The sequence below is a fragment of the Aquarana catesbeiana genome, linkage group LG05, assembly GCF_042186555.1.
Source record: "Aquarana catesbeiana isolate 2022-GZ linkage group LG05, ASM4218655v1, whole genome shotgun sequence".
In the NCBI taxonomy this organism is placed as follows: Eukaryota; Metazoa; Chordata; class Amphibia; order Anura; family Ranidae; genus Aquarana; species Aquarana catesbeiana.
In genome coordinates, this window is record NC_133328.1 from 247,046,037 (window position 1) to 247,060,547 (window position 14,511).

The 14,511-nt window shown below is 42.6% G+C and overlaps 1 protein-coding gene across 3 annotated transcripts in view; it reads right to left on the reverse strand.

The window, feature by feature from the left end:
- The window catches only part of PKD1L1 (polycystin 1 like 1, transient receptor potential channel interacting), a 412,276-nt gene that overhangs the window by 132,686 nt on the left and 265,079 nt on the right, over positions 1-14,511 (reverse strand). For all 3 annotated transcript variants that reach the window (XM_073630682.1, XM_073630680.1, XM_073630681.1), the window contains exon 31: positions 4,945-5,048. In XM_073630682.1, the coding sequence (XP_073486783.1) occupies positions 4,945-5,048 (104 nt within the window). The remainder of the gene's footprint in view (positions 1-4,944; positions 5,049-14,511) is intronic.

Consider the following 14,511-nt stretch of genomic DNA (forward strand, 5'->3'; position numbering starts at 1 on the left):
ATAATGCAATATTAAATATAAAATAGCGACTCTATTTCACATATGTAGGCAAAAGTGATCAAGTGCAAAACAAAAAAAAAAAAAAAGTGACATTTGTGCATAGCATATATATAAATGCGACTCTGGAATGAACTCCCGAAATCCAACACCTCTCCCACTTCAAAGTATTTCTAAATATAATTGAAAAATTGTGACATAAAATGTGATCAAAGTCCAAGAAAATATTGCTTCATGCAGTGTGATTCGTAATGTCCGTACAAAAGGTTGATAATACCATGCCAATAAGGTGACTAAGTGCTGGATTCATTCACTTGAAAACTGGTGCAGCACACAGGTGTTTCCCCCCAGCCTCTCACCTCAATCAGCGGCCCCCAATAGGCCAAGTAAAGCAGAAGGTTGATGTTTCTCTGTAAGGGGTGATGATCCAACAGCTGTCCCCCTCTTCCACAAGGTGTGCGTGGGTCAGATTTTTCTCTACTAATCACCAGCGCTCACATAGACCCCAGAATGATAATAGGGAAGAAGGAGATGCTTCCATAGTGAAGTACTTTCAATACAGATTTATTGTAAAAAATAGTAACTTACATTTAAAACCAAAACTGTCAGCAGAAAATAGCAGCAGAGACGATAAAAGCTTCCGGGTACGGCCGTCCCTGAGAAGCGTCGGCACCTGGCTCCTCCTACCCTGACGCGTTGCGTCACAGCATGTGACGCTTCTCGGGAACGGCCGTACCCGGAAGCTTTTATCGTCTCTGCTGCTATTTTCTGCTGACAGTTTTGGTTTTAAATGTAAGTTACTATTTTTTACAATAAATCTGTATTGAAAGTACTTCACTATGGAAGCATCTCCTTCTTCCCTATTATCATTCTGGGGTCTATGTGAGCGCTGGTGATTAGTAGAGAAAAATCTGACCCACGCACACCTTGTGGAAGAGGGGGACAGCTGTTGGATCATCACCCCTTACAGAGAAACATCAACCTTCTGCTTTACTTGGCCTATTGGGGGCCGCTGATTGAGGTGAGAGGCTGGGGGAAACACCTGTGTGCTGCACCAGTTTTCAAGTGAATGAATCCAGCACTTAGTCACCTTATTGGCATGGTATTACTAACCTTTTGTACGGACATTACGAATCACACTGCATGAAGCAATATTTTCTTGGACTTTGATCACATTTTATGTCACAATTTTTCAATTATATTTAGAAATACTTTGAAGTGGGAGAGGTGTTGGATTTCGGGAGTTCATTCCAGAGTCGCATTTATATATATGCTATGCACAAATGTCACTTTTTTTTTTTTTTGTTTTGCACTTGATCACTTTTGCCTACATATGTGAAATAGAGTCGCTATTTTATATTTAATATTGCATTATAGTTGTTTGGGATTATCCACTTACCAGCAATTATTTATTTTGGGTATTATTTAAATAATTTTTTTTTTGCTTTTACTTATTATGTTGAGGAAAATTATGCACATTATATGACACTTTTTGAGGTATTGGTATTTTATTCTATAATATTTTATTTCATCATTATCACTGAGTTCAAAATCACCTTTGGTCACAGTTTCCACATAGTTTGGTTGAGGAATATTATATCCATTGGATGATTTATTTTATATATTTCTATTTGAAATGACCACCAGCATTTAACATTTTAGTTGGTTTGGCTGCCCCCTATTGGGAGTAGATAGTATTGCTTATTAAGGAAGTATTGAGTATTGTCTATTAAGGAAGTATTGAGATTTATGTTATTTGAAATTTCGATTTATTATGAGTGGTACACCTAGATTAGCGCCACATACTTTTGATTGTTAAGATCTGAACTGGACCGCAGATCAGGGATCCCTGGAAGTGTATGAGAGGAGCCTGGGAGACGTATAAACCCTGAACAGGACTTTTCCCGGCTCTCTCTGGGACGCTCTGCTACAACATGTAAAAAACAAAATATGTACATCAAGCAAACTAACACATGAAACAATAGTCTGCACCAACATATATGTGTGCAATGTTCAAGAAGGAGGAAAAGAGCCAATGGTCCATACTATACATCCAGTAGTCCATGGGGTCTTCCCTTCTTTGCGTTACTATTTCAACCTTGGATCCAGCACACTCACTGACCAACAAGTAAAATCACTTTGTGTGACTGGTGCCTGTCAAGCTGGTTGCTGCAGCCTTATAAAAGCTGTGAAATACCTTGGTAAGACAGCCATTGCTGCTTATTAGGCAGCAACTGAAGGAGATGTGACTGGCAGTAGCAGAATCTCCGCCACCATCTGCAAATGCCTCAGCTAGGCATTTTCAAAGGACATCCCCAAAGTAACACGTTTTGGATTTCCCCTTGGATGGTGAGGGAAGATCTGCTACTTTCTCCTGAAGGTATGGATCCAAGAAGGTGGCTGCCCAAAAATTATCTTTTTTCTTTGACAACATGCATGCAAGGGTCCTTACATAGGCACTGCAGCATAAAGAACATCATGTGCCGACACCCAAATCTATTTCTCTACCCCTCAGCCCACTCCCTCTGTCTCCTAACGTATCTCTAATTTACTATCAGATATATCAGTCTGGATGTCACACCACTTCCTCAAACTCAATCTATCCAAAACCGAACTTATAATTTTTCCTCCCCCATATGCCCCTTTCCCTGATCTCTCGGTCAAAATCGATGGCACAACTATAACCCCATCCCCACATGCCAAGGTTCTAGGTGTCGTCCTGGACTCTCAACTTTCCTTCAAGCACTACGTCCAATCACTGTCCAAATCCTGCCGCCTCAACCTCCGCAACATCTCCAAAATATGCCCCTTTCTAACCAATGACACAACAAAGCTCTTAATTCACTCCCTGGTCATCTCTCTCCTTGACTACTGCAACTCCCTTCTCATTGGCTTACCTCTACATAGTCTATCACCTCTTCAATCCATCATGAATGCTGCTGCCAGACTCATCCACCTTACCAATCGCTCTGCCTCTGCTACCCTTCTCTGTCAATCCCTCCACTGGCTTACGGTCGGCCAAAGAATTAGATTCAAAATACTAACAACTACGTACAAAGCCATCCACAATTTAGCCCCCAGCTACATCACTAGCCTAGTCTCTAAATACCAACCTACTCGTTCTCTTCATTCCTCTCAAGACCTTCTGCTCTCTAGCTCCCTCATGACCTCCTACCATGCTCACCTTCAGGACTTCTCCAAAGCCTCTCCAATCCTATGGAATGCCTTACCCCAATCTATCCGCTTATCTCCTACTCTATTAGCTTTTAGACGATCCCTGAAAACCCTTCTCTTCAGAGAAGCCTACCCTACCTACACCTAACAACTGTTTCTTAATTTTCTTCATCAGCTCACCTCTTACAGTTATTACCTTTTGTTTCCACTTGACCCTCCCTTCTAGATTGTAAGCTCTAACGAGCAGGGCCCTCTGATTCCTCCTGTATTGATAGTGTACTGTCTGCCCTCATGTTGTAAAGCGTAAACTGTTGGCGATATATAAATCCTGTTTAACCACTTCCCTACCCAGCCATAGACAAATGACGTCCACAGATGGGATCTACCATCCTGGGTGGACGTCATATGACGGCCTGGGATTCCCAGCCGTCTAGGGGGCGCGCCCGCCGCGTTGCTCGGGACCCGGTGCGTGTGCCCGGCGGCCGCGATGTCCGCCGGGCACCCACGATTGCCCGTTAACCGGGCCGGACCGTGGATCTGTGTGTGTAAACACACAGATCAACGTCCTGTCAGTTGTGAGGAGAGCGATCTGTGTTTCGAGTACAGCGGAACACTGATCGGTCTCCTCCCCTTGTACGTCCCCGCCCCCTACAGTTAGAATCACTCCCCTAGGAAACATATTTAACCCCTTGTGTCCCCCTAGTGGTTAACCCCTTCACTGCCTGTCACATTTACACAGTAATCAATGCAATTTTATAGCATTGATCGCTGTATAAATGTGAATGGTCCCAAAAATGTGTCAAAAGTGTCCGATGTGTCCGCCATAATGTCGCAGTCATGAAAAAAAATCACGATCGCCGCTAAAAAATAAATAAATAATTTAATTTTTTTTTAAAAATGCCATAAATCTATCCCATATTTTGTAGACGCTATAACTTTTGCGCAAACCAATCAATATACGCTTATTGCGATTTTTTTTTACCAAAAATATGTAGAAGAATACGTATTGGCTGAAACTGAGGAAAAAATTTGTTTTTTTTTTTAAAAAATTGGGACATAATCACACACATAGGTTGGACTTGATGGACTTGTGTATTTTTTTCAACCTCACCTACTATGTAACTATGTAACTATGTAACTATATATTTATTATAGCAAAAAGTAAATATTGTGTTTTTTTCAAAATTGCCGCTCTTCTTTTGTTTATAGCGCAAAAAATAAAAAACGCCGAGGTGATCAAATACCACCAAAAGAAAGCTCTATTTGTGGGGAAAAAGGGACGTCAATTTTTTTTGGGTACAACGTCGCACGACCGCGCAATTGTCATTTAAAGTGCGACAGCGCTGAAAACTAAAAATTGGCCTGGGAAGGAAGGGGGTGAAAATGCCCTGTATTGAAACGGTTAATAATAATAATAATGATAATAATAATGTGCCATAAATGGCCTGTGGCTAAGAACCTTTGTAGTTTTTGCCAATCATAGCCCCCGCTTAATGATATAGCACAGACCGTTAACACCACTGTAAAAATGCTCATGAAGGATCCACATGTTTTGTCTTACTTGCTATTATGTATGTATCAATCATAAACTAAGTTTGATGAGTATACGCTTCTCATTTATTGGTTAGGTGCAGTGGTAAGATAGTCATTACATTTTATTGTGACTGTGGGGTGGCTATTGTTACTAGCAGAATTTTAAAGTATGTTTTATTATATTAACATTTTGTAAAGATGATTAATATTTGAATTATCATGACTCTCACTTGCCAATACCTGATATTTCTTCTTCCAGGTATCATATGCCCAGTACTGGAAATGATGCCATGCCAAACTAGATTGAAGAATAGTGTCTGCTTCTTGTATATAATGTTGATGACCTACAGTTTACAAAGACAGAGTAATTAATGTGTATATATCTATATATTTATTGCAATCATCATTTTCTGTTGAATCTTGTACAATGGATACACCAAACATTTTAGTTATTTAATCTATTGCAGCCTCTTATGATTTATAGTGCAACAAGTACACCAATACTTCCGAGGGCTTTCACACTGGAGCGGTGCGCTCGCAGGACATCATAAAAATTCCTGCAAGCAGCATCTTTGAGGCGCTATAGGAGCGGTGTATACACTGCTCCTAAAGCTCCCTTGCCCATTGAAATCAATGGGCAGCGCCGCCCTAGCGCTGCTTTGCCGGAGCTTTTAACCCTTTATCGGCCGTTAGCGGGGGTTAAAAGTGCCCCGCCAGTGGCTGAAAAGCGCTGCAGAAACGACGGTACTGCCGACGCTCGGGCGCTGCCAGTGTGAAAGTGCCCTTATTCTGTGTATGCACACATAACATATACAGTATGTAGATGCAAATAGAGGGATCAGACATTTAGTTTTCCAAGAAAGTGCAGTTAAAAGTCTAGATGTAACAATTGCTAATTAATTCTGCAGAACTGCACTGTTTATATTGATTAGGAAATGTGTAATTTATATTGTGTTTTGTATGGTAAATAATATAGCAAAGCTGATCATTAGAAATATGCCAACAGGTCAGTCCAAACCTAGATTCAGACAGATCAGTCCAAATGCCCAAACTTTAGCCCATTCAGTCCCCTTTTTGGTGGGAGCGATGCATCATATATAGAAGCAGTATTTCTGTGGTTTCAATATATGCCAGTTTTCCGCTGTCACTGGTTATTAGATATGCGCACTGCCGAAAAATTTGTTTGTTTTCCTTTTCATTTGTTTTTTGTTTTCTTCGTAAATTCAAAAATTAGTAAATTCGAAAATTTGTAATATCAAAAGTTTGTAAATTTGAAATGTCTAAAATGCGGAAATTCGAAAATTCGTACATTTAAATATTCGAAAATTCGGAATTCATAAATGTGAAAATTTGGAAATTCGAAAGATCAAAATTCATAAATTTGAAAATTCGAAAATTTGAAAATTTGGAATTTGAAAATTCGACAATTTGGAAATTCGAAAATTCGAAAATAAGAGAGGAAAATCCGAAAATTAGAAAGAACGAAAATCCAAAAAAAAAAACCCCCAAAAAACTGACTAACCAACTAATAATAACTAACTATTAAATTCTAGGTATTGGAATTTCCTTTCAAATTTGGCTGTTAGTGAACGTAATGAATACAAATTTATCTGAAGTTACACATTATCCGAAATAAAGAATGCCACATCTAAACAAATGGAACTAAATAATAATAGAAATACGTTTTTATTGTTATTATTATTGTTATTTATTATTATTAATTCGTTATGTTCCATTCGTTTAGATATGGCATTCGTTATTATGGATAATTCGTAGCTTTGGATAAATTTGTATTCATTATGTTCACTAACAGCAAATTTGAAAGGAAATTCCAATACCTAGAATTTAATAGTTAGTTATAGTTAAGTTATTATTAGTTAGTTACTATTTCAGATTTTTGAGAATATGTTCTTATTTTCAGATTTTCGTTCTTTTGAATTTTCAGATTTTAATTCTTATTTTTGGATTTCCAAATTTCCAGATTTCCGGATTTTCGAATTTCCGAATTTAGAATTTTCAGGTTTTCGAATTTCGGAATTTTCGAAAAAATTTGGAAATTCGGAAACTCGTATATTTCCGAATTAACAAATTTGTCTAAATTTGTTAGAAAACGAATTTGGAACTAAACAAATTGCACACGTCTACTGGTTATTAAGGAGGCTGCCAACCTGCAGACCCCTACAACCACCAGGCAAGAGTTGTGTGGAAGAGGCCATTGTTGTCATCAAAATGGGTACAAGGTGCTTTTCCCCTGGCAAGGCACTGCTCCATGTTAAGGGCATGTGGCCTGGTATGGTTCAGGAGTGGGGCACACACCTGCCCCCTCTTCCTGTCCAGCCAGGCTGCATGCTCAAATTAAGGGTTTGGTATGGATTTTCCATACCATATTCAGAAGTATTCTTGCTGTAAGTTGTGCTACAGCAACAATAACAATTACAAAGAGGAAAATTATACCATTTAAATTGCTGGCAAATTACAGTGCCTTGAAAAAGTATTCATACCCCTTAACATTTTCCACATTTTGCCATGTTACAACCAAAAATGTAAATTTATTTTCTCATTTGTTCATTGACACCCCCAATAGCGCTGGGGGAAAAATACTCCCAAAACCGAATTTACAATAGAGGGATCATTACTGGCTGGCAACCCTTCTTGATCCACGTTACAAGAGTAAAGTTGCAAAACTCATCCTGCCTTCACAGAGGGAGCAGAGGATGAAACATCTTCAGGAGGCCTTGAAGAAAGTAACGCATTTCCAGACCCTGGGAGGTTACCATTTCCTGGTGCTGGACAACGTATTGCTGAGCCTTCGTTCAGTCAGAGGAAGAGCGGTGGAGAAGGTGGCCGGCCGATGCCTTTAAACAATTTTTCAGTCCTCAGCGCCAAGGTCTGATCGGTTCAAGCAACCATCGCCAGCATCTGCATTACAGTACCTGACCGCAAGAATGTGTTTCCAGCGCGATCCCATTGCGCTGGTTCTCGGCGACAGGGTACTGTGCATCTCGCGCTGGCTCGCTCATAGGGAAAGGAAAACTGTTTTTTCCTTTCGTGATGAGCGACAAGCAGTGCTGACAGCTGTCTGGTATGAATCATGAGGGGGAACGCCACGCCAAATTTTAAATAAAAAAACGGCGTGGGTTCCCCCGAGGGGCATTCCAGGCCCTTTGGTCTGGTATGGATTTTAAGGGGAACCCCCTACGCCGAAAAATCGGCGTTGGGGTCCCCCCCAAAATCCATACCAGACCCTTATCTGAGCACGCAGCCCGGCCTGTCAGGAAAGGGGGTGGGGATGAGCGAGCGCCCCCCCCCCTGAACCGTACGAGGCCGCATGCCCTCAACATGGGGGGTGGGCGCTTTGGGGCGGGGGGCGCCCTGCGGGCCCCCCCACCCCAAAGCACCTTGTCCCCACGTTGATGAGGAAAAGGGCCTCTTCCCGACAACCCTGGCCGTTGGTTGTCGGGGTCTGCGGGCGGAGGGCTCATCGGAATCCGGGAGCCCCCTTTAATAAGGGGGTCCCCAGATCCCGGCCCCCCACCCTATGTGAATGAGTATGGGGTACATCGTACCCCTACCCATTCACCTGGGGGAAAAAGTGTCAATAAAAAAACACACTACACAGGTTTTAAAAGTAATTTATTAGGCAGCTCCGGGGTCTTCTTCCGACTTCGGGGGTCTTCTTCCGACATCTACACTCTCTCCGGCCTCTTCTCCCGGTGTCTGGTTCTTCTCCTGCTCTCCGGCCTCTTCTCCCGGTGTCCGGTTCTTCTGCCGGGCTCCTCCGCTATATTCTGCTCTTTTGCCGCTCTTTTGCTAGCGGTGGCCTGGTCTTCGCCATCTTGTTCCTTCTTCTCTTCTTCCGATGTTGACACGACGCTGTCTCCCGCTGTAATGCTGTGTGAGCGGTGCGCGATGGATTATATGGGGCGTGGTCACTGGATGCTGTCACCCAGTGACCCCGCCCCTTATGATGTCACAGTCCCGGGGCATGATGGGACTGTGACATCATAAGGAATATACTGAATATACTCATTCACATAGGGTGGGGGGCCGGGATCTGGGGGCCCCCTTATTAAAGGGGGCTCCCGGATTCCGGTAAGCCCTCCGCCCGCAGACCCCGACAACCAATGGCCAGGATTGTCGGGAAGAGGCCCTTGTCCTCATCAACATGGGGACAAGGTGCTTTGGGGTGTGGGGGCCCGCAGGGCGCCCCCCTGCCCCAAAGCACCCACCCCCCATGTTGAGGGCATTCGGCCTGGTACGGTTCAGGAGGGGGGGCGCTCGCTTGTCCCCACCCCCTTTCCTGACCGGCCGGGCTGCGTGCTGGGATAAGTGTCTGGTATGGATTTTAGGGGGGACCCCAATGCCAATTTTTCAGCGTAGGGGGTTCCCCTTAAAATCCATACCAGACCTAAGGACCTGGTACGCCCCTGGGGGGAACCCACGCCATTTTTTTATCTAAAATTTGGCGCAGCGTTCCCCCTCATGATTCATACCAGACAGCTGTCAGCACTGCCTGTTGCTCATTGTGAAAGGAAAAAATGGTTTTCCTTTTCCGATGAGTGAGCTAGCTCGGCGCTGGCTCCCACGACGGTGCTCGCAGGTGTCAAATCTCGCTGATAACAGCGGCGAGATTGACACAAGCAGTCACCTACTGTATATGGTGCAGGAATATCTAAGGGCAAGAGCAGACTTGGAGACCTTTCCAACAAAGCATCCACTGGGTTACTGGGTCTTAAAGATGGACCACTGGCCAGAACTTGCTCAATATGCGATAGAGCTACTGGCCTGTCCTGCATCCAGTGTACTTTCTGAACGCACATTCAGTGCTGCTGGTGGGTTTGTAATAGATCCAAGAGTGCGCCTGTCCACAGACTCCATTGATAGGCTCACATTTATAACAATGAATCAGTCCAGGATCAGCAGCTATCAAGCACTTGATGCTGATGTAACTGATTGAATTTGCTATGGATCTGTGATCCCTTGAAGACTGCCTATGCTGCCTATCCTAATCCTCTTGATGATGCTAGCTATCAACAATATTTTTGGTTTAGGGCACCACCACCACCCAAGGCCCAATTTTTCTGCCCCTGTTTAACAAGGGCATGTTATTACAATTTTTGATACAATATAATATTTCACAGCAGGGCCCGTTCCTGCACCCAACAAGAGTATCTGTGAGGGGTTACAGTGTTGTGGCACCACCACCAAGGCCCAATTTTTCTGCCCCTGTTTAACAGGGGCATGTAATTACAATTTTTCATATAATATTTCACAGCAGGGCCTGTTCCTGCACCCAACAGGAGTAACTGTGAGGGGTTGCAATGTTCTGGCACCACCAAAATAGTAAATAGGGCAGGCCGTATAGTATATAGTGCCTGGGGGCCCCCCACACCATTTTGTTTTTAAAATTCCCCGTAATATCCGTACCAGACCTGAAGGGCCTGGTATGGATTTTGAGGGGGACATCCACGCCGTTTTGTTTTTGGTATTTTTGGCGCAGGGTTCCCCTTAATATTCATACCAGACCCAAAGGTCCTGGTAATGGACTGGGGGTGGAACCCATGCCGTTTTTTTCAATGATTTTTATCTATATTGCCGGGATCCGATAATACGTTACAGCCGCGAGCAGTTTTAAATTACAATTTTTCCTTTAGAAAAGCAATTTTGCTGTAGTGCTGTTATAAACATGGGAAAGATGTGCTACTTTACAGGCAGACTAAGCAGATCCCCCAGGCACGATATTTAAAGGAATATTTCATTTTTATTGTTTCACTTTAAGCATTATTAAAATCACTGCTCCTGAAACTTTTTTTGCATTAATACATGTCCCCTGGGGCAGGACCCGGGTCCCCAAACAATTTTTATGGCAATAACTTGCATTGAAAGCCTTTAAAATGAGCACTTTTGATTTTTCACGTTTGTGTCCCATAGATTTTAACAGTGTTCGCACAAATTTTTTGCCTGTTCACATGTTCTGCTGCAAATCGAACCATGGGGGGGGGGGGGTGTTTGGCTTATCCCTACTTAGTATGAATGACAAATGCGATTTGCCACCAATTTGTGTGAAGCAGCCCTTACAAAGTTGTCATTTCCTGTTTTGGACCCTCCACATGCCCAATAACATACAAGTTTGATTTGGAGATTTTTGGGATCACTGTGCATGGCCAGAGCCTTGGACATATGTTATTTTGAGGTTTACCCTGCACAGATATCTATGCTGATCCTTTTTTTTTCATTTGTAAAGAATGTGTATTTCTAATGAACAGGTGTGAGCACTTGAGGCCTACATGAAGAGACAGAATCAATTACACTGGTGGGTGTGTCCTTTACTGGGTGGGTCTAGGTGGGTGTGTGAGCAAACCTAGCTAAGTTATTTAAATTCCTGCATTTGTGGTGGGTGTTTGGCCTAAGAACAGGCCTGAATCTTTCTTTGCAGTGTGTATATTGGGTTACAAATAGATATGTTTTTTGTGGGTTTTTTTCTGGGGGGGGGTATGCATGATTCCTGACCCACACCCCATCAAGGCTGTTTGATGATTTCTTCTAAAGCTCACATGTTAGACTTACAACTGCTATGTATTGGTTTAGATGAAAAGGAAGGTTCCTGCTAATTCATTCCTGCTGTGCGTGTCGATGTAGTTTGTGCGCTTCCTTTTTGGCCTTTGGAATAATTTTGTCTGTTTTTGCTTATGATAATCCTGCCATTTAACTTTTTAGGGGTTTGAGCGAGGACTTCTGATCACCACAAAGGTTTGTTATTAGCTTGATTTGTATCCCTGCTTTTCTAATGTGATTTGTTTAATGTGTCTAATTTTTAGTGTCCTACCCTTATAGATTGTAAGCTCTTTTGAGCAGGGCCCTTCTAACTATATTGTCAAATGCATCATTTCTATGCCTTTGATTTTTTGGTCCAAGTACATTAAAGTAACAAATGTTTAAACTAATGTTGAAATGTAAAGTTGATTGTTTTTGCTTTATGTTTGACTTTTGCAGACGCAATATACATATTTTATAAGTGCAAGCTATTCATACCCCTTCAAATCTGTATTAAATCTAGTTGCATATAAAAGTATTTGGTTGTGCACACATGCTTGTCCTTGATTAGAAAGTGTAATGGGGGGGAGGGTGAAGAAAACAATAAATCACCGGGACCAGATGGCTTGCATCCGAGGGTCCTTAGGGAACTCAGTCAGGTGATTGCCAGACCGTTGTTCCTAATTTTTACAGACAGTCTATTGACTGGAATGGTACCAGCTGATTGGAGAAAAGCCAATGTAGCACCAATATTTAAAAAGGGCCAAAAAACATCCCTGGGAATTACAGACCAGTTAGCCTAACATCAATAGTATGTAAACTCTTGGAGGGGATGATAAGGGACTATATACAAGATTTTAGTAATAAGAATGATATCATTAGCAGTAATCAGCATGGATTCATGAAGAATCGTTCTTGCCAAACCAATCTATTAACCTTCTAGATAAAGGAAGGCCCGTAGACGTGGTGTATCTGGATTTTGCAAAAGCATTTGACACAGTTCCCCATAAACGTTTACTGTACAAAATAAGATCCGTTGGCATGGACCATAGGGTGAGTACATGGATTGAAAACTGGCTACAAGGGCGTGTTCAGAGGGTGGTGATAAATGGGGAGTACTCAGAATGGTCAGGGGTGGGTAGTGGGGTTCCCCAGGGTTCTGTGCTGGGACCAATCCTATTTAATTTGTTCATAAACGACCTGGAGGATGGGATAAACAGTTCAATCTCTGTATTTGCAGACGATACTAAGCTAAGCAGGGCAATAACTTCTCCGCAGGATGTGGAAATCTTGCAAAAAGACCTGAACAAATTAATGGGGTGGGCGACTACATGGTAAATGAGGTTCAATGTAGAAAAATGTAAAATAATGCATTTGGGTGGCAAAAATATGAATGCAATCTATACACTGGGGGGAGAACCTCTGGGGGAATCTAGGATGGAAAAGGACCTGGGAGTCCTAGTAGATGATAGGCTCAGCAATGGCATGCAATGCCAAGCTGCTGCTAATAAAGCAAACAGAAATTGGCATGCATTAAAAGGGGGATCAACTCCAGAGATAAAACGATAATTCTCCCGCTCTACAAGACTCTGGTCTGGCCGCACCTGGAGTATGCTGTCCAGTTCTGGGCACCAGTCCTCAGGAGGGATGTACTGGAAATGGAGCGAGTACAAAGAAGGGCAACAAAGCTAATAAAGGGTCTGGAGGATCTTATGAGGAAAGGTTGCGAGCACTGAACTTATTCTCTCTGGAGAAGAGACGCTTGAGAGGGGATATGATTTCAATTTACAAATACTGTACTGGTGACCCCACAATAGGGATAAAACTTTTTCGCAGAAGAGAGTTTAATAAGACTCGTGGCCACTCATTACAATTAGAAGAAAAGAGGTTTAACCTTAAACTACGTAGAGGGTTCTTTACTGTAAGAGCGGCAAGGATGTGGAATTCCCTTCCACAGGCGGTAGTCTCAGCGGGGAGCATTGATAGCTTCAAGAAACTATTAGATAATCACCTGAATGACCGCAACATACATGGATATGTAATGAAATACTGACACATAATCACACACATAGGTTCGACTTGATGGACTTGTGTCTTTTTTCAACCTCACCTACTATGTAACTATGTAACTATGTAAAACCACCCCAAAACCCCCCCAAAAAAATCCCTGCTCCAAAGCTGAATTTCAGGGCTCTACTTATTATTCTGTGGACTAGGTAAGGCATGAAATATGTCAACTAAATGTGCACTCTCTCTAAGCACCAAAATAAGCATTTGCTGACCAGCTGCCGTCATTATACTGCAGCAGGTCAGCACATTCCTGCGAACCCGTCGTAGCTGTACGTCATTTAGGCAGGGATAGCAGGCGCATGCGCTCGCTACACTGTGGGGGTGAAATTGTGTGTTCCTACTAGCTAGGAACAACGATCTGTCATCTCCTCTAGTCAGTCCCATCCCCCTACAGTTAGAACACACACACGAGGGAACACAGTTAACCCCTTAAATAAAATAAAAATAATGATGCGCTAAAGTGTGCTAGATGTGTCCCTATTGTGACACAACAAATTGTGCGTCAAATATGTGCAGGAGTGTATACAACACTAAATATTGTAAATAAATTAAAAAAACATAATCGCAAAAAGCTAATAAATATCAAGTGCATAAGCAAATATTGCAAGTATGAAACCACATTTGCTTTAAATATACATCATATGTGCAAACAGATACAAAGAAGTGCCATGTGCCAAACAAACTGTAAAGTGCTAAGTGTCACACAATTCATGTACACAATGGACCTATATAAATATATATTGAGCATGTAAAAAGTCCTGCACATGGATAATAAAGTGCTTATATGTGATCTTCACTAGGGATGAGCTTCGTGTTCGAGTCGAACCCATGTTCGACTCGAACATCGGCTGTTCGATCGTTCGCCGAATTGCGAACGTTATGGGCCGTTCGCGCTAAATTCGTGTGGCGCGTCACGGCCCATAATTCACTGCGGCATCGCAGTGCATTGCTGGCTGATGATTGGCCAAGCATGCACTATGACCCGCATGCTTGGCCAATCACAGCGCCGTCAGTAGAGAGAGCTGTAATTGGCCAAAGCCAGGGTGGCTTTGGCCAATTATGGCTCAGGGGATTTAGTACACACCCCACACTATATAAGGCCGCCTGCACGGCGGCCCTGTGTAGTGTGTGTTCCGGTGTGCTGAGAGATAGAGAGAGAGAGAGACAGTGTCATTTGATTTGAGTTAGATAGATTAGGCAGAA